The sequence below is a fragment of the Dasypus novemcinctus genome, chromosome 5 (assembly GCF_030445035.2).
Source record: "Dasypus novemcinctus isolate mDasNov1 chromosome 5, mDasNov1.1.hap2, whole genome shotgun sequence".
Taxonomy (NCBI): Eukaryota; Metazoa; Chordata; class Mammalia; order Cingulata; family Dasypodidae; genus Dasypus; species Dasypus novemcinctus.
In genome coordinates, this window is record NC_080677.1 from 30,412,259 (window position 1) to 30,440,117 (window position 27,859).

The 27,859-nt window shown below is 40.3% G+C and overlaps 1 protein-coding gene across 2 annotated transcripts in view; it reads right to left on the reverse strand.

The window, feature by feature from the left end:
* CREB5 (cAMP responsive element binding protein 5) overlaps window positions 1–27,859 on the reverse strand; it is a 438,879-nt gene that overhangs the window by 93,426 nt on the left and 317,594 nt on the right. For both annotated transcript variants that reach the window (XM_058296844.2, XM_004476075.5), the window contains exons 6-7: window positions 6,317–6,443; window positions 1,040–1,150 (exon numbers count right to left, since the gene is read on the reverse strand). In XM_058296844.2, the coding sequence (XP_058152827.1) occupies window positions 1,040–1,150; window positions 6,317–6,443 (238 nt within the window). The remainder of the gene's footprint in view (window positions 1–1,039; window positions 1,151–6,316; window positions 6,444–27,859) is intronic.

Genomic DNA, 27,859 nt, shown 5'->3' on the forward strand with positions numbered 1-27,859 from the left:
CAGAGCAGGAGGCAGAAAAACTCTTGCTGTCATTGAAAACTAAAAACTCTTGCTGTCACTGAAAACTAAGCCACTGGGTCTGACTCTCCTGCACGGGAATTAGTGGCTAACTTCTGGAACAGTCAATCACATCCTCACCTTAACCATCAGACGTGGTCCCTAGTGCTATCAGTCAGCAAACCAAATAAATCCCAACTTGTAGCAAAAGCTCTCCTTATCTAATGGCAGCTCCTCAAAAATTTGCTACCCTCTATTTGTCGTCATCTGATACCTTACTAATTGTGATGGTCAGAATTTAACTGCATGAAGACAGAATGGCCTACTTCAATCGACTCCACTAAACACATCAGCAAGTTTACTTTACATTGCGAACTCTGGCATGCATTGCTTTTATTAATATTTTGTAGGATAGAGATGAATAAATCTATCAGTGATCGGAAAGACTGACTTTACTGCATATAAATCTCATATCTCAAAAGTCACTGAAGGCTGTCACCTGAAATCATGCTTTTCAGTAAGGATTGCAGTTAGCCTGCAAGGAAAAAAATCTCTAATTCTTTCAAATCAATGTCACAGCTAAAAACTAAAACAAAAAACAACACAAAGTATTTCCACAAGAGTGTCTGTGTTCAAAAATCAAATGCCTATTTTGTGGACATGGAGGCCAAGAGAGTGGCATTGAACCTGCAACTGCCTTGAAGAAGGAGAAAATCTAGATTATTTTTACTTCACATTATGAGCAAATATGTACATACTTGATAATCTCCCAGCCCAACTTCTATGGATCTCCCAAAGTCCCTTTTACTAATGCCACATGCTGATCCAATGCTTGTTAAATGATTGATTATCCATGCCAAGTTTCAGTAACAAATATCCTCATAGAGACAGCCAATCTCTGTACAACCTTTCCACAGAGAAACCTATTCACTGAACAAAGACTGGACTGCCTATCTTACTTAACTGAAATTTTGGAATGAGAATAGAAGTAAAAAAAAAAAGGTAATGAAATAATGAAAGAGTGATTATCGCTGTAATTTACCATTTTGGCTTCTGAATGCATTGGCTGGACTTGGGGAGAAGCACAGGGATTATTGAGATTTGGACCTTGCATCCCCATGATGTTGGAGTTCACTGACATTTGTCTCTCCATCTAAGAGAAAGGAAAGCAACAGAATTAGAGAAGTCTGAGAAAGGCAGTTCAGGTCATATACAAAGCTGCATTTCTCTGTTAAATGGATTGTTTGCTATTTCTTTGAATAAGTCCTGTGAAAGCCCTTTTGGTGCAGGGTAAACAATGTACTCCTTAACCCACAAAAGGATCCTCCAAAGCTGCACCTTCTATAGATGATACCCCATTCCAAAGAGAACTGCATAGTCAAGGGAGGTGATTTCTATACAAAATTATAGACTATTTCCACTTTTGCAAATACTACAACCAACACTAATCGTGGGTATGATTACTACTGTAAAGAAAAATATACCCATATAAAAATACTAGAAGGATATATAGCAAATATACCAAATGGTTATCTCATGCTTTCTGTGGCTCACCACCCCCCGCCCCCTAAATTTTACACAGAAGACAAAAATCATTTTGGCAATAAGACAAAACAAACCATATTTATTTTAAAAGCAATGCTCTCAAATACGGTGGGTCTTCCTGTCACTCTAACTCATAAAACACAGTCCAAATGTTCTAGCACAGACATCTCAGCTGCTGCCCCATAGCTCCTCTTCTTCTCTTTTAACCTGGTCAAGACTCTAAGCAACTGCAGCTCTAGGCCTCTCAGCAGGGCCAGGCCTTTGGTGAGTTGATGAAAGCAGCTGAGAGTGCTGAAGCACTCATGAATATCACCCTTCTGCTGGCCTGCCATCGTGTCTTGTTACGGGGCAAGTCATGTCCACCAAGAGAACAGGATGGAGTCCTGACCCTCAGGACCTGGGAACGCGAGCCTCTTTGGAAACAGGGTCATTGCAGATGGAATTAGTTCAGATGAGACCCCACTGCAGTAGAGTGGGCCTTAGTCCAATAGGATAGAGTCCTGCTAAGGGGAGAAGAGATGGAGCAGGTGGAGATTGGAGCGGCACAGCTACAACCAAGGAACGTCAAGGGTTGCCAGCAAACACCAGAAGCTGGAAGAGGTCAGCTTCTCCCCTACATGTTTCAGATGAGGCATGGCCCTGCCAAAGTCTTGATTTTGGGGACAACAGCCTCCAGGAGTGTGAGACAATAGCTTTCTGTTTTATTAATATAGCCAGCTTGTGGTAGTTTCTGGGGCTGCCGTAAAGAACTAAGACATGTTGAGAATTAACATCTTTCAAATATCTGAATTGGGTTCTGCCATTTTTGCCTCCAGAATATCCCTATTAAAAGGTAAATAGACCAAATCCCTATGTCAGTCAGAAAAGGGTGTGTATGATTAGTATTTTCTGTTTAGTAGAGAAAAATCAACATTTTTTAAAGCACTAGAGGCCCACTTAATACTAAAATCACACAGAAAATAATTACACTTGCCTGGGTGTGGGGGGAGGCAGGAGCAGGGGCATGGACTTTTCATTGCAAATGTTTTTCCATTTTCCAAAGGAGGGAAATAAAAACAATAGTTGGACATCTTAGGGAACCAGGTTTCTGCTCAGGTTAGCTAGGTAGTCTTGGAAAGTTGGGAGTTCCTGATCACCGGAGGTGTTCAAATAGTGGAGAGGGGAATCTTAACAAACAAGAGTGAAGCTGTAGGGTGACAATTGAACTAAAGGACCCTTAACGTCCCTGCCCTCGCTGTGATTCTGTCAGTCCAGCTGCACTTGCCCTGCATGGGAGTAGGGGGGAATTATGACATTAATGGGAGGATGAGTGGATGAGATTGACTGGTGGATAGTCCCTGTAACAGTAAAGCACCAAAAGCCTGAGTTAGTTTATCTGTTATCTAACAGGGTGTGGATGTTATCTAACAGGGTGTGGAAAGTATTTTTAAGAGGAGCAGTTTAATGCAAGGGCATTTTTATTTTCTATACATTCCAGAGCACTTCAGTAAAATTTAAAATAAAACGTGCCCCCTAAATCTCCAGACAGCCTTGGTACTCTCATTCTTAAGTCATGAAGAATTCAGGTTTCATTGCTCTAAAACAAGCATATTACTTATAACTTCCATTTCCAAAGGTGGAGGGGTTAGGAGAGTTAGAATAGCATTTGACCCCCTTGTTCCATTTGGTGCCCTCTTCTAGAAAGTAACCAAACTCCAAATGCGCTTTTGCTTTCAGTTTTCCGAAGGAGGATATTTCAGAAGCACAACTGATTGTCCAGAGATTTTTAGGCTCCTAGTTATTGCGTACTACACAGTGGTGAGAGAAGCTCATTTGCTGCCTCTGGCTCCAGAAATCAGCAATATTGCCCACTTTTTGGAAAAGTTATAGTTTATGACTATTTCTACCCCATGACTCACAAGCTACTGGCTTTAGCAAGGTCATAGAGTTACTCTAATTAAACAGAACATTGGAAACAGGCTAATTTCTCTATCTAAAAAAAGAATGCATCTTCCATGTCAAAGATTATTGTCTTATAGAATTAAGGAGTGGGCAGAACCTCCTTAAAACAACAGTTTGGTGCTTTGTACTAACAAAACTTTGCACCGTGAGCTTGGTTTTAAAGACTTGATGAGAATTAAGAGGTGAGGAGATGGGAGTGGCTTTGCTGAATGCTGAGCAACATACAATATTGCAGGTCCAATGTCTAAACCTTTTCTGAGCTCTTTCTTTTCCTTTAACACAAACTAAAAAATAGGAGAAGTCTGCAGTTCATGGTGCTTTTGTAATTATAAATGGATGTTCATGTTCTCAAATTATTTAAGCATTTGACTTTCAAGACATGAAACGACAACCCAGTGAGCTCCTTGAAGGTGATGCTGCTGTGTTCCTCACTGTATCCTGCACATCTAGCACAGCCCTTGGCACACAGAAGGTGATCAACGGAAGCTTGTGAAATGAAGAATGAATGAATGAATGAATGAACAAAAACATTTTCTTTCAAACCTAGGGCTTTGCAAAGTGTGTGGTCTGGCAGTATGCATTACAAATCAGTTAAGAATCTTCCCTTCACACAAAAACATAGACTTATCTTTCATGCCCAGGGAACCATGGTTTCTTGGAGCAAGAACTCTAGGGGATGAGACCCATCTTTGAGCAGATTTGAAATGCCAGAGTTACAGCCCAGGAGCTGGTGACATGATCATAAGGAAGAAAAGGTCCAGATTTCTGGAATCTATAGCTATTAGGGTATACTCTTTAGTGATCTTATATTAATTTTCATTAGCTACATTAGTCTCCCTTTCAAATCAATATTTCTCATACTCGTTAGTATTGACATTTTGGTTGGATAGTTCTTTTTTGTAGGGGTTCTGTGCATTGTTTAGCAGCAATCTTGGCCTCTACCCACCAGATGCCAGTAGCACACTCTCCATACCCCCTTGTCTATTCATAACAACCAAAAATGCCTCCAGACGTTGCCAAATATCTCCTTGGGGGCAAAATCATCCCTAGCAGAGAACCACCATACTAGACTGGCACCTATTAGTACTCCAGCTGAGCACATCACCAACCTAGGTTTGGGAATTCCTGTGAGGGTGGCATCATTGATTTTTTTTTTTGTCTATACTGGCTCTTGATCATGCACCTGAACTTTCACTTCTATTTTGAAGCATCATCATTCTACCATGAAGAAATCATGTCGTGGACAGCAGTGCCAGATGGACAACGTGGCCTTTTCTCTAGGTCCTTTCAGTCCAAGTGTCTCACTTTTACCTCTGGGAATGGTACACAGATGGGCCAAATGGAAAAAAGTCGCTTGCAGTGGTATTTTTCTGGACAGTACATAGAAGTTCCAAACAGAAACTAATTTTGGACAAGTGGAATTTAAAGCCCAGATGAAGGCAGCTTCATGCAATTATTTGGTTTGAATGAAATATGGGTTTCATTCAAATGCAGGTAAAGTTAATTTTAAACTACTCAGCCAGGGACGATCTGAGTTGCTCAGCATGAACTGAGATGTGAGCTGTAGTCAACACTCTTTTCTCATAATCGGTATGGCATTAGACAAATCCCTTCAACGTCTTATTCCTCAATATTTATTCTGTAAAATGGGTATAATGCTGTTACTCTGTTCTTGTGGAACTGCTGTGGGGAGAAAATGAAATAACAAATGTACAACATTCCTTAAGAAGCTAAAATGCTCTGTAAGGTATTGTCTTATTGTTGTGGGAGGGGATTAGTGAAAATGCCACAGCCCCTTGTGGGGTGACCCTAGGATTAATAGGATTAATGTCAATACATGTTCAGCAGAGCCCAGTGCCAGGGAGGGAGAAGAGGGAAAAAAAGAGGGGGTGGGGCTCATGAAAGGAGCACAAGGGTCCTCTGGAATAGTCTGCATCTAATCATTTTCATAGAGGAGAGCAGTATAATATAACAATTACAGTTGTGGGCTCTGGAATCAGATATGTGGATTTAAATCCAGACTTTATCATCTGCTAGCTCTATGGCCTGAGCCAAGTCACCCAGCCTCTCTGTGCCTCAGTTTCCTCATCTGCAAAACAGTGGTAATAGCAGTGCCCACCTCATAGGTCTGTTGCAAGAGCTAAGGGAGATAATGTACATATCACGGAGTAGTTGGGAGAGAGGGCTCTGGAGCCGGAATTCCTGGATTCAAAACCCCACTGCTCAGCTTCTCAGCTGAGCAAATTATTTGCTTTACTTTCCTCATTCAAAAAATGGGATAGTATTAGTAACTGCCATATGTGATAGTTCCAAGTGTTGTCGAAGTGCATGGAAGAGTGGTTACCACATGGTAAGCACTTACTAAATGCTGCTAGAGAACACGACACACATGAATACGTTAATGGCAACTGGGTATGACGATGATGGTGATGATGATCACTCTGAGTCCTGACTAGACCACTCACTGTCCATTTAAGGACAGACAGCCCCAGCTGTAGACCTTGGAGTGATCATACAACAACAGCTGCCTGAACAAATCCCATTCCCTGGGTATCACAGGCTCACCTGTCACACAGCAGGATGATGGGTCCATGCCTCACCAGCAAAGTGTGACAGCAGTGGCCTGAAGGACGGGAGAGCACGTGAGATGCTTGCTCTCACTTGGGTAACTGGGCACTCAAAGCAGATTGGCACAGGGTCAACTCTTCTCTCAGTAGGAGAAGCTGCCTTCTTTTCCTAGTCACTTTAGACCCCAGCTTTTTCTTTACTCTTCTAAAGTGGCAAAGCTCAGCGGAGGTGAGAAGCCACCTCTGAGATACACAGAAGCACTTACTGGCATCAAGACAGCAGAAGACCCCGGCATGGTCGGGTTGGGTAGGGTCCCGGGCATGGAAGCTGGCATGGGATGTCTCTGTCTGTTGTGGAGGTGGAGCAGAGAAGATAGAGAGCCTGGGACAGGCCTGGGGATAAAAAATAAACAGACATTATTTTTGAAACCCTGGGCAGAGGATTCGCCGTCCGTTTCAGTGGTGTCCAGAACCAGCAGGGACACCACCATCACACAGCCAACAGGGCGCACCACTGAGGGGAGAGCCACATAACTGAGGACGTCGGGGATATAAGAACAAATCAGACACACGCCTGGTTTCCCTTGCTGTTTCCTAGTTACTACATGAAATTCCACTTCATTTCCTGGGCTCTGTTATCCAACTGATGTTCAAAAGACAGCACAGTGGTATATCTACAAGCCGCACATCTCAAGAAAGGGACTTTGTGAGGAAATCCTGCATTTACCGGGAAGTCTGCCTTCTAGAGTGTCTTCCAACCTGAGATCTGTGTACATTTATTTTATCCACACTCGCCTCCACCTCTGCCTGGGAGCCCACCTTGCTTTGTGCTCGATACATTTCCGCTCTCTGGATTTGCAGAGCAAACTTCATTCATGAATTCCCAACAGAAATTCATTTTGACTTTTCCATAGTTCTCCACCGTGAGTGGAAAAAAACGAAAGCCAGGATGCAAGCACAGAGCAGCGGGTCAGGGCTGCTGGCGCTGCAGCCCAGCCTTTCCCCTGCGCGAGCCCAGGGCTCGGCCCCCCATTACCAATTACTCATTTCACAATAACTCGAGGTGTTAGGCTGTTTGACAGAAACTGATTTTGGCTTGACCTGCAGGACTTGGGTAAGCATTTCTCAGGGGAGTAAACACGCTAAGCTTTTGCTTCAATTTGCCAGAAATATTTTCGAAGAGCCTTAAATTGATTTAATGAGCCAGGGAATGTGGGGCCGAGGGAAAAGGGAATTATTTGTGTTTATTAAAAATGGCAAACAAGTGACCTCCCAGGCTAAACTCTCAATCTCCTCATGCTTGTGCTCTGAAGAGCCGTATAAATGTCGAACTTTTAAATTAAAGACTTAACAACAAACAATAAAATAAAACGAACAAATCAACAACAACAAAAACCCAGGACCTTTGAATCGTCTGTGTAAATGACATTATCTTCAGTGCCACACTAGAAGCTAGTGCTTCCAGAATTAACGCATTTTCCAAAAAAAATAAAGACCTTCTCATGCTAAGTGTTGAGTACTGGCTGCAGCGAGAATGTTCTGTTCAGACCAAGGTCTTCGCATGCTTCAAGGGAGCTCAGCCCCCTCTTACAGCCCCATGTGAGTAGCATGAAGGGCTCTTCTTCAGAGTTCATTTATCTCCCACGGGTGATTCATGCAGAAAGGCTGTGAAATGGGAGACTGGGAGGTAGGAAACAATGCCAACAAGATTTCCCTTTTCATTGCTGATATAATTCCAAAGAAGACTATGTTTTCCATTCTTGCTGGAGAGCTCCTTTGGAAACATAACTAGCTATCACAGTTGTACACATCATAGGATTAGTTATAAATTCGTCACTGTTTGTATGCTTAGGAATGTATATGTATGAAAATACACAGGAATATAAAGCTTTGACACAGAGATTATGTAGAGGTACACAAATCAACCAGGCCTTATTAATAGAGTATATGCATGAGAAGATATATAGCTAGACTACTGTAAGTATCTTGGAAGAACAAAATGAATCTTTTCCAATAAGCAGATGAAGTACTATGGGTATTTCTTGACATGGGCTCTTAGGACCTCTGGAGTATGGATTAACAATAAGGACTAGTGAGACCTTTGAAGGCCCTTCAGCTTTCACAGTTCTAGGAAACTGCTGGTTTCAATTGCTCTGAAACGACACTAAGCTGTAAATTCACTGGGTCTGAAAGTCAACTTCATCAGAGGCAAAAGGTGGATTTGGGGAGGCAAAGAATGTGTCTCAGCCATCAGACAACCCTAGTTACATATCCTCCAGGCTTAAGATTTTGCTTGGCACTTTGCTGAAAAATAAATAGCTGAATATCAAAGCATATAACATTTAGTAATGGTCAGTTCTAAGTCCAAGATTAATCGTCTGAACTCCCTAATTATAATGAACAAAAGTTATCCAGAGCACCCCCACATACAGCTAACCATCTATCCCTCCACCCACCCATAGAGACATATATATGGATAGAGAGACAGAGCTGTACAGACTGATAGACAGATGTCCCACATACAGCTTTTTTTCACATGTGTGCCTGTAATTAGATACTATGGGTTTTATGGACACTTTTACATTGATATCTCATAAAGAGAATGTTTAGGTGTTCTGAGGTTAATTCAGATAAGAGAGAAGATAGATTTCACATTTTTCTTGATTTGTGTATTCTTCTGTTTTGTTAATAAAGTTTGAATAACCGGTCTTTTTATGATCAAAATCTTATTTAGCTGGGGAGTAGGTGGAGCTCAGTGGTTGAGCACCTGCTTCCCATGTATGAGTCCCAGGTTCAAAACCCAGTACCTCCTAAAAAGAAAATCCTATATGGAAAACAGAAATCTGTTTCTTAATTGTGTCTTTAGAATATCTGCATTCTTAACACTAAATAAATACTTGGGCAAAAAACAACAACAAAATAAACATACATTGAACATACGTCTGATCCTTTGAGTATAGACTCAAAGGAATGCTTCCAGTATAGACAATTAGGGACAAAGAAGAACTGTTTCTGGAAAAACAACTGAAAACATTTCATAATGATGATTTGAAGTATCATCTTTATGAACAAAGCATATTATCATCATTTAAGTTTTGTCTCCAACCTGACATTTTTAAATTGATGTTTTAATTAATCAACTAAACAACTTACAATTGTTATAGAGATACAAAGGTAATTAAACTTAACATGAGTTCTCATTCCTCCTAGAACTGCATAAAAACTCCCAGTTGTACAGAATAGTTGGGATATGATATGTTTCATTTAATTCATTGTTCTTAATAGATCAGTTATTTCCACATTATGCATAGATCACTAGTACTTAAAACATCAAATATTTCCTCATTAATTAAGAAAGCCTTTCAAGATACTGGGCTCCCAAGGGGTTATAATGATAATCACCGAATAATACTAATCAGGCCAATTAACAATGTATACTAGGAGGGAAAATTGGCAATTTGAGATCATTGTATATTTGAATTCGTTATAATTTGAGTTTATTGTTTTATACAAATTCTGTATGTTATTTCTACAACCCTACTTATCAAACTGATACATTTTTTAGGCTCCTTGCTTGGGCTTTTAAAACTACAAAAACAAATCTGAAAAAATAAAATCTGTGCCTACCCATCATCAAGTACATAAAGGAATAAGCTGAGGTACTTATCTGTGTAGCTTAACCCCCTGTCAACCATTTGTCTAGAATATTCAGGTCATTGGAGCAAGAGTAGTATCAGAATGATTATATTAATTGTCTAATTTCCTCTGTGTAGTTTGAAATAACAGAAATTATTAAGTACATTGTACTTGCATAAAAGTTTTTATATTATACTTGTACAATGCTTTATATTTTTCAAAGTATTTCCACATTCCCAACTTTATGTAGCTTGAAACAATGCTGTATGGTAAATCATATTTCTCCTATCTCACTCTGGAGTAAGCTGAAATCAGAAATATTTAAATTTGTCCAAGGTCACATGGGTTGTGAAAAGAAGCCAGGCTTATACCTAACTTACATTTTTGGGCTTTCCCCATCATACCTTGTGGCTCCCATAACTAAGCTATAATTGATATTTCATGCTAAAATAAATTCATGGTCCATTTCCTTTGATATTCACACCATTAACTGGACTTTCCATGAAGTAGTAAAATATTGCAATATTGCTAACATGAGAAATCATTTGTTCACGTGAAATTATGTGTTCTTCCTTTTTTAAAAAAAAACTTCCAAACAACACATCAGTTAGACTCTGAAAATAAGACTGCAAACTGCAGGAAAGTTGTGAAAACAAAGACCTAACAGTCTTTTTCTAGCACAGGGTTGTCGCCATGAGCTAATAATTCCAGACTTTGAGCAAGCTGAGCCTCTTTTTTAATAACCGTGAGCTTCTAGGTAAAGTATTTCTACTAAAAATTACTGAGGCATGGAACAAGGTAAGATGTGTGAGCTCATGTTGGATTGTTCAATTACTAAACTGAGTCTTGTGGCATTAAGAGTTTTCTAACCTGACAGATTACTCCTCTTTACGCAGTTGTATAAACATACTGCTTACGGCTGAAATCTAGGTAAGCTTTTCTTTCAATTAAAATGTCAGGGATGACAGACTGTGTTTTCACTGTCCTTAACAGAATGCTAGGTACCACAGCAAGCGATTTCATGTCCTTATTTCCCCCCAAAGAGGTATTTTCCAGTCTAAGGTGTCTGAAAAGCAAGGACCGTATCTACCGGTCTTCTTTGTGCTTGGGAAAGCCCATTGCCTTTGTGGAACTCGGGGCCACTGTTTTTATTTGGAAGGTCTGAGGAGGATGACTGCAGACTGTTGTCCATTTCCAGGTCTTCAATGGATGGGTAACATCTGGGGACTGTCTATTACATTATCAGGATAGACTGCGGTACAGAGCTGGCTGTTAGGCAGTCAGGCAAATGATGAAAAACGTTACTTTAGAAAACTGGAAGATCAACGTCAGCATCAAAATCAGGCCCTAGACATTTAAGAAATCTTAAGCAGATGACCATAGTAACAGCTAAAAGACTAGGGGTTGGAGGATTAGGGGGAAAACATCTTCAGAGCAATAAAATGGAAAGAAGAGTGGGCAAGGAGGCCAGAGAGCCAGATGCCATTGCTACTGGAGACACTGACGCTGGGAAAGAGACTTTTAACTTTTGGGTTCTCTGATTCATAGCCTGAAGCTATCAGACTATGGGTTATCTCAAAATCCCTTGAAGCTCTAAAAAGCAGATTCTAGGACTTGAAAAATAGATGTTCTAAATCTTGCTGGACTATAAATTCCATTAGGATAAAGATATTATCTATCCACTGCTTATTGCTGTATGCACAATGCTTAATCTGGCATCTGGTGCATATATATACAATGTAACTGAGCAATACAAATTTTAATTCCTAAAATCAAGGCTACTTTTGAAACAGGGATAAACCCAAAATAGATGTCCCTAAAATGTGAGAGAATTTGATTTAAAGAACAAAAAAGGACTTGACACATTGCATGGGAACCACATTTCTTTCTTATTTAAAGGTAAGATAATTTCACACATAGACTATACAGTTTTGTCCATTATGCTTCCATTTGCTTATGAAAGAAATGTGTGCTTCATTTGGACCTTCTTAAATGAAGTGTTGTGGCCTAACATGGAAAACTAGTTTTTGTTTGATGAGGAAGCAAAAGATAAAAAGAGGGGAGAAGGAATTCTTACGAGAAGGCAGTTTGCAATGAGCAAAGCTTATTTGCTCATTCTTCTCCTAAGTGAAATTTTAAAACTCCCCTTTTTATAAGGAAAGCAAAGTATTGGGATAATCAAATAAAATATGTTTGGAAAGATAATATATTTAATTTCCTCCCTGGTAATCATTACGTTGTTAAAAGAGGTAGTAAAGAACACGAGCTCAGGAGTCAGATTGGAATCCAGGCTCTACCACTGACTAGCTGTGTGACCTTGGGCAATTACTTAGCCAATCTGTGCCTCAGTTCTCTCCACTCTAAAATGGGGATAATAGAGATATCTACTTCATGGCATTATATGAGTTAAAACTCCTAAATATACTGAACATGCTTGAAAAAGGTTTGTTGTTGTTGGTTCTATTATTATTAGTCTAAAACACTGATCAAGTAACAGATCAATCATCATACTTCAATCAAGAAATTGTGGCTTATATCTGGGATCTTAAAGATCATCACTCCTTAGCTTTCATTAAAGCACTACAGTCTAACTAATATAAAAATGTCCAACACTTCCTGAAAATGTATGATATTTTTTAGAAACCCATCAACTTCAAATTCCCATTCCCTTCTACAGAGGTAAATGGGCTAGTCTCGGCCACAATTTTATAGAATTTCAAAATGATCTCATATTATTCTTCAGAAAGGGCCCTTGAAAATATTTCCTCAAAATTGAACCAAACTAGTTCCCCAGAGATCAGCCCTCAGAACCTTGTTTTTCTTGAAAAACAAAGATAAAAATCCAACAAAACAAATATCTGGGAAAACAAGAAAGGCGCCTGACCCATATTTTAAAGAATATCGCATTACCCGTATCTTTTTGTGAATGAGCTCATGCTTTGCACCTAGTCTCATTGCCAAGCTCCTGAAGACAGACGGTAAATACAATATTTCCCATTTTAACAAATGAGGGGTTCGAGACGAAGAAGTAGAAATATTTAGCTCAAGGAAAGAAAAGGCCATTAAAATGCCAGCAGAATTCAATGAAAGCATGCATTCTCCTTCTCCGGGCTTTCTTCAGGTTCAAGGGGGGACCGCTACTGAAAAGCACAAGTTTCATGGCAAGAACTGCTCCTAACCTGTTTTTCCTTTGGGGACACAAACACAAAGGTGTCCAGGAAGAAAACTTTGCCTCTGTGATCCATACCCTACCTTCTTCTACACCTAACCCTCATTCCATTGCAAACATCTAGTAAAACCAGCACATCAAAGCAGTATCCAGCTCATCAGGGATACCATCTCCCTGTGGCCCCAGAGCCTCGCCCATCTGGCCTCTGATTGCCTCCCCAGCTGGTCCACCGGGGCTCCATACACATACCACACTGACTTCTAGCTTCATGGAAGCTCCATCTCCCTTCCCAGCATGGGGCCTTGTCAAAGTCAGCCTCAGCTTCTCTGGGCAGTCACCCTGGGTGTTGAGCTGTGGCCCCCCAAGAGATATTTCCAGGTCCTGACACCTGGAATGTGGGTGAATGTGGGTTTGTTTGGAAAAAGAGACTATGCAGGTGTAAATAACTTAAGGACCTTATAGAAGAGTTCATTCTGGATTGACCTGGTGGGCCCTAAACCCAATGACAAGTGTCCTTCTAGCAGGAAAAGGAGAAAAGGCTACGTGAGGTCGGAGGCAGATAGTGGAGTTGTACTGCCACAGCCAATGAGCACCAGAAACTGCAAGAGGCCAGGGAGCATGGCCCTACCAATACTCTGGGCAAGAGAATAAATCTCTGTTCTAAGCCACCACGTTTGTGGTGATATGTTACAGCAAACACAAGAAACTAAGACACCAGGTTGGGGCTGCTCTCAGTGCACCCTAAATTCTTCTCTGGTAACACCACCATTCATTCATTCATTCGTTCATTCAATGCTTAGATTGTACAGCGCTCTATTTGGTTTGAGCATAAAGTTTTGGATGGTGGTGATGGTAGCACAACATTGTGAACGGAATTAAAGGCACTGAATTATATATGTGAATATGGTAAAAGGAGGAATTTTAGGTTATATATATGTTACTAGATAGAAATAAAGGGTAAACAAACATAGGACTGTACAACACAATGAACCCTATTGTAAATGACCAGTTATAGTTGTATATACAATATAGTACAATCACAGAAATATTCTTTCATGAATCGAAACAAATGTACCACATTAATGCAAGATATTAATAATAGGGTGGTTTTGGGGAACTCTGTATTTCATACATGATTTTTCTGTAAATCTACTATTTCCCTAATTAAAAAAAAAAAAGAAAGATCAGTTAAGTGCCTAATATGTGTCAGTCTATATGCACTCTCCCATTTCAGGATGAATACTGGTTTGGCAAGTTAGATCATAAGAATTCATTTACAAATTTCCAATTGGTGAGGAAATTATGATAAACAAAATCAATATGTTCCCTGGCCTGGAGTTAACAGCCTCATCATGTCAGTTGTAATTTGTCAGTAATATTGAGTAACTTCTTAAATGTCTCTCTCCCCAACTAGATAATATGCTTTATAAGTCAGCGATTGTGTTGACCTTGTTTAACATTGCAGATCCTTCTGAAACTTAAAAAAAAAAAAAGTTCATGGTACCTAAGAGATGCTTAATAAATACTTCTTGAATTAATGAAAACATAAATAGCAAGGATCTCTTCAGCAAGCAATGGATACTGCAAGGGCAGTGCTCAATAAATTATCTTTACTAACTAATGAGAAGAACTTAATTGATTTACAAGTCATAAATGAAAGTCCAATTTACATTAACAGTCTTTTGAGACCCTAAGATAACCCATTTCTGTTATTAAAAAGCATAAATGGTTACCCCCCAGGTAATCTGTCCTTTAAAAAATCATTTCCCCTTAAATTAAACTCAAGCTTTCAGATAAGTTCTAGACCCATTTGTTTTTGCATCAATTAAATTAATTTTCATTTAAAATTATATTTTGGGCATTTCAAAAGGATAGGCCAAGCATACTTTAGGAACACTCATCTGTCTCCAATCTATATGATGTTTTAAAAGCTGGATGCCTGCCCTACAATAAAATTGTGCTTTCTAATGCTCAGAGCTCTGTGCTGGGAGGTACCAGTTACACGCCCACCATGGGCAAATATACATATCCTCTCCGCTTTGTATTGGCTTATCGATATTGATAAGAGCACTTTTGGAATCATTATCATCAGAAGTGTTAGAAATTAAATTCACCATGCAGGTAAATTTGGCCCTCCTTTTTAATCAATTTTGTATTACTGATGTCTTTATTTTCAAGATGTATTATCTGCCAGCTTAGAAATGATAACTTTTTCCTTATCTGAAAGTTTGGCTGCAAGAAAGCTAATAATAGTAACAAAACATAACGCAACTGGCAGATCTGCATCCTGCTGTAGCCTGTGCTGGGTTTTACAGCATGTATTTTGCATCTATCCAGGAAGAGAGGTTCACTAGTGCTTTCAAGTATTTTAAACAGAGAGAGCAGCAAAAGGAAGGGAGATCCAAATTATGGCCATTCTGTTAAGTCTAGTAAATCACACATAAACCTTTTTTTCTCTGTAATGACTGATTTCTACACCATTAATCTGAATTGGTCATGCAGTGAGCCTGGTTCATTTAAGTTAACTAAAATCATGGTGGGACTGGCTGCAGAGAAAAAAATACCTTTACAAAATCTGGTGTTTTTATAAAGCCTCTAAGAAAAGATCCCTGAATGCCTGAACAGTTTAGCCTTAACCATTGGCCAGGCTTACAGACATGAAGAGAAGATCAGTCAATAATTTCTCAGTGGCATCAATTATTGATAAAGTTACACTTAGAAAAGGCAACTAACTGCAGATCAAAAGACATAAAATAGAAGATGATTTGGAACACGGGCTCAGATAAATGATTTGCATCTGACTGGCTGGGGAAAATTGCTCTTTAGAGAGACACATCTCTAAGTAAAATTTCTTTCTGTTGGAGAGTTGTTAATAAGCTCCCTCCTTGCTTTATAAGGACAAATAAGCAGCCCTCTGATTACGAGCCTTGTCATTTACATGCGACTGCTGCTTGCATTCATTCGCCATCAATGAATAATTCATGAAAACATTCACTAACACACTTGCCTGGATACTCTGTAGAGACAGTGAGCTCGCTGAGCGTATCCTCCCCCACAAGCTCTAAGTCAGCGATTTTGTTTTGGTTACTCCTGACCTTTCAGCTTGTCAGTTATCATATTTTAATGACACCCAACCCAATTGCCCAATACCTATATTCCACATATCCAGCTTAATTTTGCAGCTGAACCACAATAGCTCCAACTGCACAGAACTTCAGTGAAAACAGAAGAGCTCTTAAAAAAAACCTATTGGATCGACGAAGCCGACTACTCATCCTGCACATTTTGCAAGGCTCCTCGCCGTGTCACCCTCACTAAAGCCTTTATCTAACCTTCTCTTGAATCTCGTGGCAGGGGCTCTTAGGCATTTCAAAATACCTCTCCTGGGAGACCAAATTTATGACACCCTCCACCCAGCCACTCGCCAGCATGATTTCAGCTCTTTAGGAGGCAGTGCTAGAATTTATTAGCTCCACAGATACACTGGCAGGAGAGGGGATGGATCGGCGATGCAGCGGGAGTAGCTTAGGGCAGCTGTGACTACATGCATGTGCTATGCAACCTTAGGCTGCTAAAAGCCCCATCTCTCAAGTTCTGTCCTTAATAATAAATTAACAGGAGTGCTGAGCTATAAAACTTGCTAACCAAAGAAAAACCGCCAAGGAAAGAGGCACAGCCTCTTTAGTAAACTCTTCACTGGGTTACTTCCTAATACAGAGCTGTAAACTCTCTCTTAACCACCGGCAGTAATCAAATAACCAAAAACCGTGTGTGTGTGTGTGTGTGTGTGTGTGTGTGTGTGTGTGTGTGTGAGTGAGAGAGAGAGAGAGAGAGAGAAGGAGAGAGAGGGAGAGAAAGAAAGAGAGAGAGAGAGAGAAATCTGTGTCAAGAAAGCTGAACATCAAGGAGGGGAGGGAAGAGGGGAAGGTATGGAAAACTTAAACAAGTTTCCAGAGAAGTACAGAAAAATACTGACAGGTCAGAAGGGAAGACCTAAGTAGAAAAATAAAAGGAACAAGAATTCTTCAGTCAACGGAAAGGATAATAGAGAAGGTGAGGCAATGGCAATAATGATCTTCGAATGTCCAAGATACTATATTCAGAGAATGATGGTCACTTTCTTTCAAACCCAGCTGAAGCAGAATAATAACAGTAATAGAACAGCAGCACATGGAATTTAAGTTATAAAAAAGACTTATCTCCCAAGAATGAATAGTGTGAAACAATTAAATGGCTTACCGAGGTTTTGGAATTTCCTCTTCTTAGGCTCTTGAAAAAATAGATTCTTCCCTGTCTGGCATGGTTTCTAGGAAGGAGGAGGAGGAACTCGCAGGCCTCTCATAGCCCAAAATTAGGTCTATTATTTTCACTTATTCCTGTCAGAGTGGCTGACAGAAATGATAGCAGTAATGCTGGCAGCCATCATGAACCAGTGGATCAGATGAGGCAGCCTTGTGCGGCTGAACAGGCAAGAGCTTTGGGCTGCCCCCTGGCTCCACCGTGCACCAGGAGGGTGTAATCTGTGTAAGTCATTTAACGTCTTTGTTTCCTCATAGGCAAAATATGTCACCCATTCCCCGGGTACAGGGTCTGGATTATTTGAGGTAATATTTTGAGTGCACTTGGCATTTAATGAATATTCTACTTAAGAGATTATTTATCTGTTTGAGAAAATAAAATTACCATAGGTATCAGTTTAAAACACAAAGTAAAGCTATCTTGTTCTGAGTTTCAGGAAGAAGTGGTGTGGGGAAAAGACCCAGAAATGCCCAGGCGTTCTGGGGGTTCTGTACATCCCTTCTACTACTGTGAGCACCGCCTTATTTGGAAACCTCCTCCTGCCGTCCGCGCTGCTCCCTGCTCTGTGCTCTCCCAGCAGCTTACCCTTTACTCCCTCCCCAGGCTGGAGGGACGATGCTACAGAGCACTGAGTTTGGCACACACAGGAATCCCCTCATAAAAGCTTGTTGGATGATTTAATGAGGTTCCCTCTCTTACATTGTCTCTTATTTCCTGGCAGCTGCACCCCCATGACACATCTGTGACTGATTTCTAGGATGGTCACCTGATCACTTACTTGAGCAAAGGGTTTGGTAGAGGGTAGAGTTTCTAGGGAACTCGTGTGCCCTCTCTTGTGCAACCTGTACTGAGCTCACCTTTCGAGTTCTCCTGCTTTGTGAGAGCACTTTATCACAAAGCTAAGTTGATATTAATCTGGAATACTTAATAAAATAATAGCAATGAAGTTCACAATAATCTTACTTGGCATTGACTTTGCACTTTGCATCCAGGATCTCAAAGGGCTTTTCAACAAGATCTTGTTATTTTTTTCAAACTACTCGTAGGCTGGACGCACAAGCAGAGTCCCCAAGGATGGTTTCCCTGAGGGCAGTGTTGGTTCTCTTATTAGACTCTGAGATTGAAATTGTGGCCATACTAAACACATAATAAACACACCCATGACACACGAACACCTGCAGATGTCAACACACCAAAAGGCAAATGTGAGAAAAGGCTTTGAGCCACAAACACACTTTAGCCCGGATTAGCTGGGTAAAACCTTGAAACAAAGGATTATATTTCGATAAACTTGCTTTATTTTGGTATTTCTTTCAAACTCCTTCTCTGCGTATTTATATGCACAATTCAAACATCTGTGTCTGAACTTTAAAGGCAAGAGTTTGTAAAGGGCTTATTTTTCCTTAAAGTTCATTCTGAAGGAAATTTTGTTTAGGTTTAAATGATTAGTTAAAAGCTACACAGGGGTTTATATGTGAAGTCTCTTCTTGGGCACTTTGGCCTTCCCTGGTGGCCCTGTATTTTGCCAAAAAGAGTGACTTACTCAGTTTCTCATATTATTCCCCAGATGGTCCTATTCCTGCTCTCAAATGAATGTGGTATTTGGGGTTTCAAGTTTAAAATGTAATTTGGTATCATTTCAGATGTCTTCCTACATTTAATAAATGTAGTGTTAATAAACATTTTCCCCAAGAGGGATTTGGGGATCTGATTTTAATTTGTGGTAGGGTTATGGGCACGGTAAATGTCAATTTCAGATATCGAAGATAAGTTCCTAATAGAAACAGAAATGGGAAATGGCTGTTTGACAGAACATTTAAAGAACATGTGCTTGCTCACAGAAGCTATCTCTTCCCCCATGAAATCCCACTGGTCTGTGATAATAGGTTGGTTTCTCCTCAGACCCCTGAGAATGAGTCGCTTTCCAGAACAGAAGGCCCCAGTGTACTTTCTCAGAATGTGCCAATCTGAAGATCATGAAAAGATGCAGTGAGGTAACTGTGCGGTTTAGGGTATGTTTTGAATATGAATACCTCAGCAACATCCTGGGCTACTGATTCAGCCAGTAGGTTGCCTGGCGATCTTGGGTTGCATCTTCCTTAATTCTTCTGAGTTCCCGTTTCTTCACATATAAAATAAAGTAGCAGAGTAATGATCGTCAAGAGCCTTTTCAACCCAAACATTCGATGACTGGCTATGATCGAGAGTGGGTAACCTGCTTCAGGAAGAGACCCAGAACTTGTATTTCAAGGAAGCGACTCATCAGGTATGAGTGGATTTTCTCTTTTTAAAGCCACAGACAATGTGTGAACAATTCTTAATTGGCTTCTCTTGGACATTTCCTTTCCTTGAACAAAAGAAATGTTCCAAAGGGTCCCTGGGTGGGAGGAAGCACTTAGCGAAGGAGGGCAGGAGCCAGGGGTCCTGAGGTGTGGGAGGGGGGTAGTTTTTTCTAGCATATGAGCAATGATCCTTTTGACAAGCATGATAAAGGTTTTGCTCTTTGTGCAGTAGAGTAAGTCATTTATTATTAAACAGAATAACATCCTTTAGGAGAGGAAAGGCAGGTTCTCAAATGAGCAGTTTTGTCTTTTCAGTGTGGTGCCATCAGGCCCATGGGGAATGGGCCTAAACTAGGCATTTTGAGAATTACGAAAATCTTCCAAGTCCATGAGCTACCATGAAAAACATTCTACTACTGAATAAGTAAATACTACCATATTTGCTAAAGAGCTAAGATAATGTCCCCTAAAGGCCTATATTGGGTCCAATGGACGAGCCTGTCCATTGTGTCCCATTTCTAGATCCTTTGACGTAGAAGGTACCCTATATTTCCTTAAATATATTTGGAATGAGTGAGTTAGTGGAATCCAGGCATTATCTTTGACAACCCATTCAACCTCATGATCTACTTCCAATCATTCACTTAGTCCTGTGCACTCCCCCATCCAAAATAGACCAGGAATCCATCCCATTTCCTTCACTTGGCTTCATCTCCACTGCCAAGACACTAGTCAAAAACACTACCTTCTCTCACCTGGTCTACTGCAACAGGTTCTGCCTCAAGTTTTGCTCCTTTTCAATCTAAACTCTGCTTTGCAGCCAGAATGATCATTATGAACAAACAATCCAATCATGATGGTTCCCTGCTCAACAGTCTTCAATGACTACCTACCATTTAGGAATTAACAAAATGATCCTTTACATGCTCTACTTCTTTGATGTCTGTGGTATTACTTTCCAACCAGTTCGATATTTCCAATTACCTTTAGTTTCATTCGTTTCTTGGAATGGACCAAGCTCTTTCCTACCCCAGGGCCTTGATACATCCTTTTTCCTTTGCCTGGAATGCCTTGGCATCTGCTCTTTTGTTGGCCAATTCCTTCTTACCCTTTGGTCTCATTTTAAATATTATTTTCTTAAACATTTTCTCTGACACCCAAATGAGATGGCCTCTAATTTGGCAGGTTGCATAGCCTCCTGTGCATTTGCTGTTCCTTCAAGCTCTTTCTAGTAATATATTTATAGGCATGATGGTCCCATTAGACTTGAACCTCTCTGATGGCAGAGTCTGTATATCCCTTGTGTGCCAGACGTAAAGTCAATTCTGATTTCTTTAGACCATTGGGGAAATCTGTGCTAATTTTCTGGGGCATTCAGTTCCATTTGGATGGAGAGGGAGAAAGGAAAGCACCATTACACAGCTGGAAAAGTTTCTAAAAGTTGAGAGGGTTGGTCCAACATCAGTGAACACATGCAGGGCATTAACTTAAATGCTATTGATAATCCTTCTATCTTTCTGAAGCCTTAGGCTATTTCTCTTAACAAGCACAAAATTGAATATGCCAATGGAAAAGTTCATTCCAGGGATTAAGATTTCTGCTTTAGATTAATGCTGGAATTTCAACTCTTCTTATGTTTGTTAGGCACTTTCCATTTTTGCCAATGATCTCAGTGGTTGAAGCTCTCCAGTCAACAGCCCTAACTTTTAGGTGAGGTTCCCAAACATCACATAGATATGCTGTGTAAGCCTCTTGAATTAAAATAGGGCAGAAAGAACTTTAGTGATAATTGTCTTGGACTGATTTCCTTATAAGGAAAAAAAAATAGAAAAAAAGATCATCTTCTTTTTTACTCAAAACCAAACTCAGCAAAATCAATTGTTTCAAAGTCCAGTATGGCTGAGAGAATTCATTTGATGGAGTTTGGGGGTGATAGGGCAGGGAGTGGACATGCAAGAATGACTGTATACTGCAAACTTCTGGCAAACTCTTTGGCCTATTGGTCCACAGCCAGTGTTTTTCTTCATAAATGAATTCCACATCTTTATTAAGTTAAGCATTTCTTTTTTTATTATTTGAAACATACTTTAAATATTTTGTTTTATGACGTCCTGGAAATTGATACAGTTCCTTCCAGATCAAGGAAGATGGAAAAAAATCGATTATATTTTTTTGACATTTAGAGTAATTATATAAAAATTATGCCCCAATTTATCCATTATCATGAATATCATTTGACGTCATACATGGAAAAACTTGGCCAAAATTAAAGGTATCCTTCCTATTAGATGAATCAGGTATTTTCACAGAAAAGCCCTAAATGATTATTAAATAAAATATACTCCTTGTGTGAGCTGATATGTAAAAGACTATGCTGTAGGAATTACAGATTTTAAATTACAATCAGCTTTTATAAGAAAACTCCTATAAGAATGAACCAAAATACATCTAAAGCCTAAAGTGAGTTTCTAATGTCAGATCCTTTACAGAAGCAAATTACAAATCCAGAGAATGGATCTTATTAAAAATAATTTTATGCAATATCAAAGCAATTTCGAAGTGGCCCCTTTACAGATGAGTTAATTGGCTGTACCCAAAAATGGAGGGATTTTTAGGGCCATTTAAATCATTAGAATAGTTGGTTCAGAACAGAGAAAGGCTAGGGAAATAAAAAGCTCAGCCCAAGCAGAAACTAGAGTCCTCTTCCCCAAGCTTCAAAACCAAGTTCTCAAAGCCTTCTAATGGGTTTCACTGTTTTCTTTCCAGTGTTTATCATAATCAGGCAACCGCACATTTGCATCCCTAATGGACCCTTTTCAAAAGTGTGTTGACATTTCAGTAGGTTTTGAATAGCTCTTAATGCTTCTCTCAATTTGGGCTGCTGCCCACAAATCTCCTTATATGGGTCTCAACATATAGACTGTCTGCTTTCCTCATACTTTTATTTTTTTAATCGCTGGGAACCTATGGTAATTATACTCAGAAAAAAAAAAAAGTAAAAACTGAGACATCAAATGACTCAGAAAATGAGCATCTAGCTGGATTTCCACACTCAGGGCAGCATCCTAGTTCTATCTGTGACACTGAAGGCCAAGCCAAAAGTATCATCTCTGGCATTGTAAAGTCATGGTTTTGAATTTATATTTTTATCAAAAGGAAATAGATATAAATCAGATCATTAAGATAAACATGGCTGGGAAGCGGACTTGGCCCAGTGGTTAGGGCATCCGTCTACCACATGGGAGGTCCACGGTTCAAACCCCGGGCCTCCTTGACCCGTGTGGAGCTGGCCCGCACGTAGGGGGCTCCCGCATAGGGGAGCCCCTCGCGCAAGGAGTGCGCCCCATAGGAGAGCCGCCCAGGGCTAAAGAAAGTGCAGCCTGCCCAGGAATGGTGCCACACACATGGAGAGCTGACACAACAAGATGACGCAACAAAAAGAAACACAGATTCCCATGCCGCTAACAACAACAGAAGCGGACAAAGGAGATGCAGCAAATAGACTCAGAGAACAGACTACCGGGGTGGGAGTGGGGGGAAGGGGAGAGAAATAAATAAATCTTAAAAAAAAAAAAAAGATACACATAGCTTAGGGAAGAAAGATGAAATCAAGCAGGGAGCTCACCATCTGAGCAGAGAAAAGAACGCCTTGCCACTTGACGCCTACTTTCTCTGAGGACAAGGGAACTAAAAAGGTCGACAGAGGGGTGACTTCAGTCCCACCTACTGCAGGGAGCAGCGGTAAAAACGCGATCCAACAGAGACACATGACTGAAGGGATCCTTTAAGTTTATTTTTAAGAAATAGATACTCAGTTTCTGCTGTATTTCAGGCACTGTGCTGGGAGTCCAGAGTGAATAAAAGATCATCCCTGCTCTTAAGAAATTCATTGTCTAGTAGGGGAAACAGACAAGGACAGGGTGGGCAGCATGGGATGGAATGGAAACCCCCAAAGTGCTATCTGACACTCCGGGGGGTTCAGGGAAGATGGTTCCCAGAAGAGGGGACATGTGACTTGCCCCTGGAAAGATGAAAAGAGAGCCACACGTCTTGCGGGGGTTGGGGGGTGGGGAGGGAGGGCTGGAGTGAGGGTGGTGTTGACAAAAGGGGCCTCACGCAAAGTCAAGCATCTGTGCAAGGTAGGTTGTAAAAGAAAGTGTGTCAACACAGATATTAAATAATTACTGTAGTGCATAGTTGAAAACAATCTCTTTGGATGATAAAAATCCCTATCTAGAAATAGATGCTCCCTGATGTGCATTCCCAATTAGACTGATCTTTCTGTTAAATGCCAAATTGGGCACTAAATTTAGAACTTTTTAAAACTGAATTATCCAATATTTCATGTAAGTGGCTGAGTCGCAAACTAAGAGAAATTCTGGAAACCTGTACTATATGACTCTGATGACTTTTGAATTAGAGAGGGGTGGAATGAAAGAGAGAGATATTCGAGGTAAGCGGGAGAGAGCCCGGGGAGCTCTGAGCCGGGGACTTAGCAGTTTCCAAGAATCAAAGGAGCCAGTCGTGGCCCTATTATTGTATATTAAACATCTTTGGAAAAGGTAAAAATGAAGCAGAATTTGGCCCTACTTTTTAAAATTCTGAAGCCTTTTCCAAGACAGAAAGTTGGTATAACTGGTTTTTCTCTCCAGTACTTCTAGCTTTCATTTATTTCTTATTTTGAGCTCAATAAGTACAGATAGGTATAAGACAAGGACCGTAATTTTTATCAATCACTGTTTGTAGTATTTCCTCTGGGGAGGTACTGAAAGTAGACTTCTGCGTTTTATACGACATTTAGTCTTCCTTTGGGTACTTCTTTTGCAACAAATTATTTCTGGTCCCTGGAGAACAAGGTCCTCCTTCAGAATACTGAGTGAGGTTCAGAAGTAACAGGATAATAAACAGGTCTTCCCATTATGTATGCCATAGGGTTTAAAACATATCTATTTAAAGATAGCTTTTTTTTAATCTATATGCACTTGAAACCTTTTGATAAAGTACATTGTTGTCCCCTAGTTTCTAAATTGATATTGGCAGTCACTGAATGCACCCTTTCTTTCAGAGGAAAAGAAAGAAAGGAAGAAAGGAAGGAAGGAAGGAAGCAGGCGAGCAAACCTTGGCCATCCTGGCTTAACTACAAAAATGAAACAGGCTATGGGACAAGGTGGCTTCACAAAGCAAATCAGCCCAAATATTCTCTTCAGGCTCTCTCCTCATTCAGTGTGGGCAGCTCACTCAAAACCTTCTCCTGCTGTGCTTCTACATATGAAAAATGAAGTTGTAAAAGTGTCAGCCGCTTTTGTAAGGAATAGCTAGTAAAAACTAATTGGAGGGCATTTAATACAAAAGATGTACAACTTTCATAAGATAATTAGTCCATGGATCCTTAATATGTTGCTCCTGGATCTCCTCCTGCCAGGAGGACTTCTGAGGTATGAAGGACTTGTAACAGGGCTTATTAAATAGAGAAGCTAAAGCCTAAATCAAGTTTCTCAGACCATGCCCACTTGAAAACCTCCTCATAGGCCCTGCGTCCACATCCTACAGCATTTCCACACTTGGGCTGTTTTAATAAACCAATGGGTATTTCCCTTCAATCTGTTTGCTCTTAGTGGACTTCTTTTCCCCTTCTCTAAAGAAGCTGGTATTATAATGTCATACAAATGACTAGAATAACCATACATTGCTCAAGACACCAATGAATAAAATGTATTAAATACTGCATATCCCTAGAGTGTATTATTCCATTTAGAAAATGGTATAATTGACTTTGGGTAATATGGAGGGGGAAATGCAAGTAGTTTTGAGCTGTGGGTTATTTTCTGGTAATTGCCTGACTTGAAAGTTTAGTTTGTCAATCATACAGTTCTCTTAGTCCTCTAAGTAGTTGGTGCTCTGTGTGTGTGTGTGTCTGTCTGTTTTTTGTTTTGTTTTGCTTTTTTGGTGGGTGGTTGGCGCAGATCTGAAGGAGAACAGAGAACGTGGCTAATCCCCACAGGACTTCTTTTTTTTTGTCGTACAATTTTGTCAAAAAGATCCGCTATTATGTCTGGGGATGGGTGAACTCCGTGGCATTTCACGTTCAGTAAAACTGTCTCAAACCATTTTTCAAACATTTTGAGGTTTGGCAAAAATCTGAAATCCATCTTGCCAAGCACTTTCTCCCCTTAATTCTTAAACCCATGTGTCTTTCAAGGGAAATTTAATCCGTATGTTTCTGATTCATTTACACTTAACTCATCAAAATGGTGTTTTGTAAGAGCTATTTGATGTTCAAGAAGCTTTTCTTTTTATACGTCTGAAAAGGCTTCCTTTCTGAGAACCAGAAAACTGTATTTTACCAGCTGTAAGCCCAATGACTTGAGCTGTGTCAAAAATCAAGAACCTGTTGAATTTAGGGAGCAAGAAAATAGCAGACACAATGACAAGAGTAAAATTCTACACGTCTTGCTTTTTCATATACATCTACAGAAGACGTTCCCAACCCATGCTTTCCCTGAAGAATCCTAGCTCATCAGTTCTATGAGCAAACTATAGAGCTGAAGCAGAAAAGAACTATGGTCTTTGACAAAAAAATTCCACTGGTTCTGGAGATTCTCAATTGAGAGTCCCAGCTCAGAATCAACAGAAGTAAAACCTGTTGCATTTTATTAGATAAATCTATTACATAGGAAATAAGATAATCAGCAAATACTAGAACTGGAGGGGACTTTTGAAATTTCTAGCCCAATAATATTCAGTTGTGTTCTAAGGAACCATGAGTGGGGTAGGGGAGAAATTTTATGGACTGTTTCGGTCTTTGATTTCAATATGGGACTTCACATAAGAGGGCTTTTTAAAAAGCATTCTGAGGTTAAATTCAGTTTGAGCACTAATACCTTCACTAACTTGTGGGCACTGAAGTCCAGGGAAGGAATCTTGGGGTTGGCGTAGAGCTGAGAATATGACCCAAGTCCTCTGATTCTTATTCAGTACTCCAGTGACCTTTCCATTATTCCTGTATTTTTCAAACTCTGGCAACAATTCATTAGTGGGTCAGTTAATAGGAAATCAATGAAATCAGTTTATCTGATGTGACCAATATTTTAAAAACTGGAACAGAATAGAGGATATCCAAGTATATTACACACAGTGAAGATAAGTATTGTTGCATAAAACACAATATATAAATCTACACATGTGAGTATGTTGGGTTGTAATATAAAATATAATCCCTACTGTTTTCATATCAAAAAAGTTTGAAAGCCACTTCACAGAATAGAAAGTCACATCTTGCTTACTGATAATTTAGCCAATAGCAGTTTTCAATTTGCCTTATAGTTGGAAAGACCAAACGTGACCTTACAGAGGAAATGGTACAAAACACTAGCCTATTCTACCAAAGGTGGCTTAATACACAGATGGTGAAAAGTGGACAAAGAATAAATGTGTGTAGGGGGGTGGGGGGTGCAGAACATTAGTTGAGAAAAGAAACGGTCATATTCATCTCGATTTACAAACGGCAAGAACAGTTTCCACCACGCAGCCAGTGCAACTGCACCATGTAAGACCCAGACATGTTAGCACCAGGATATTTCCAAAGTGCATTTCCCAAGCACTTAACAATCATTAATTAGTGAGAAACATCCTTTCAAGGTTGGGAGGCATAATAGTTCCTCTCCACACAATGGAGCTTTGGAGACTCCAGGGAAGCAGAAGAGTACAGCACCTGGATAATTACTACGGGAAGATTAATTGGGTTAACTGGCTGTAAAGAATCTTGTGATAAAGCATTATGAAAAAATGCTGCTCCATCACCCTATGAGATGTCAGATTCTGCCAGGATCCTTTGAGCTAACAGCTGAAAGCTGCCTCTATGAAAAAGGATGCAAAGTCATTCAAACAACCATGAATTACCCTTTGCTCCTCTCTCTCTTTTTTTTCAGAATCGTAATGAAGTGACATGTTTTTTGTGGTCACAAAGTGCCGGGCGTCTCTTTGGAATTAAAGTGCAAAACTGGGGCTGTTTGGGAATTGTGGTCTAAAATCGTTCCCTAGGTGGGGAGGAAGAGGGAGGAAGCAGCGTTGTTGCTGAGCCCAAAGGTCACATCCTGCAGGTGGGTGGGTGCCGGTTCTGGGGCGGCTTCCAAGCTCTGTCCTCATCAGACGCCCACTGGGTGTATAGCAAGGGCTCAAGTGCAGGGCGAGGGAGGAAAGGAGAGAGTGGTGGGAAACCGAGAGTCTGACTCAGGGAAGTTTACCCATCTCCTTTACAGCAACAGGTCCCACCCACTAATGAAACCTCCAAGAGCTTATAGCTGGAGGCTGAAAGTGAACTGGCTTGTTGACTCCTCCTCCGCCCCATCACCCCTCCAGACCCGAGGGGTGCAGCCAGGTGCCGCGATGACTCCCAACTCCTCGAAGCCTGGCGAACCGGCCAG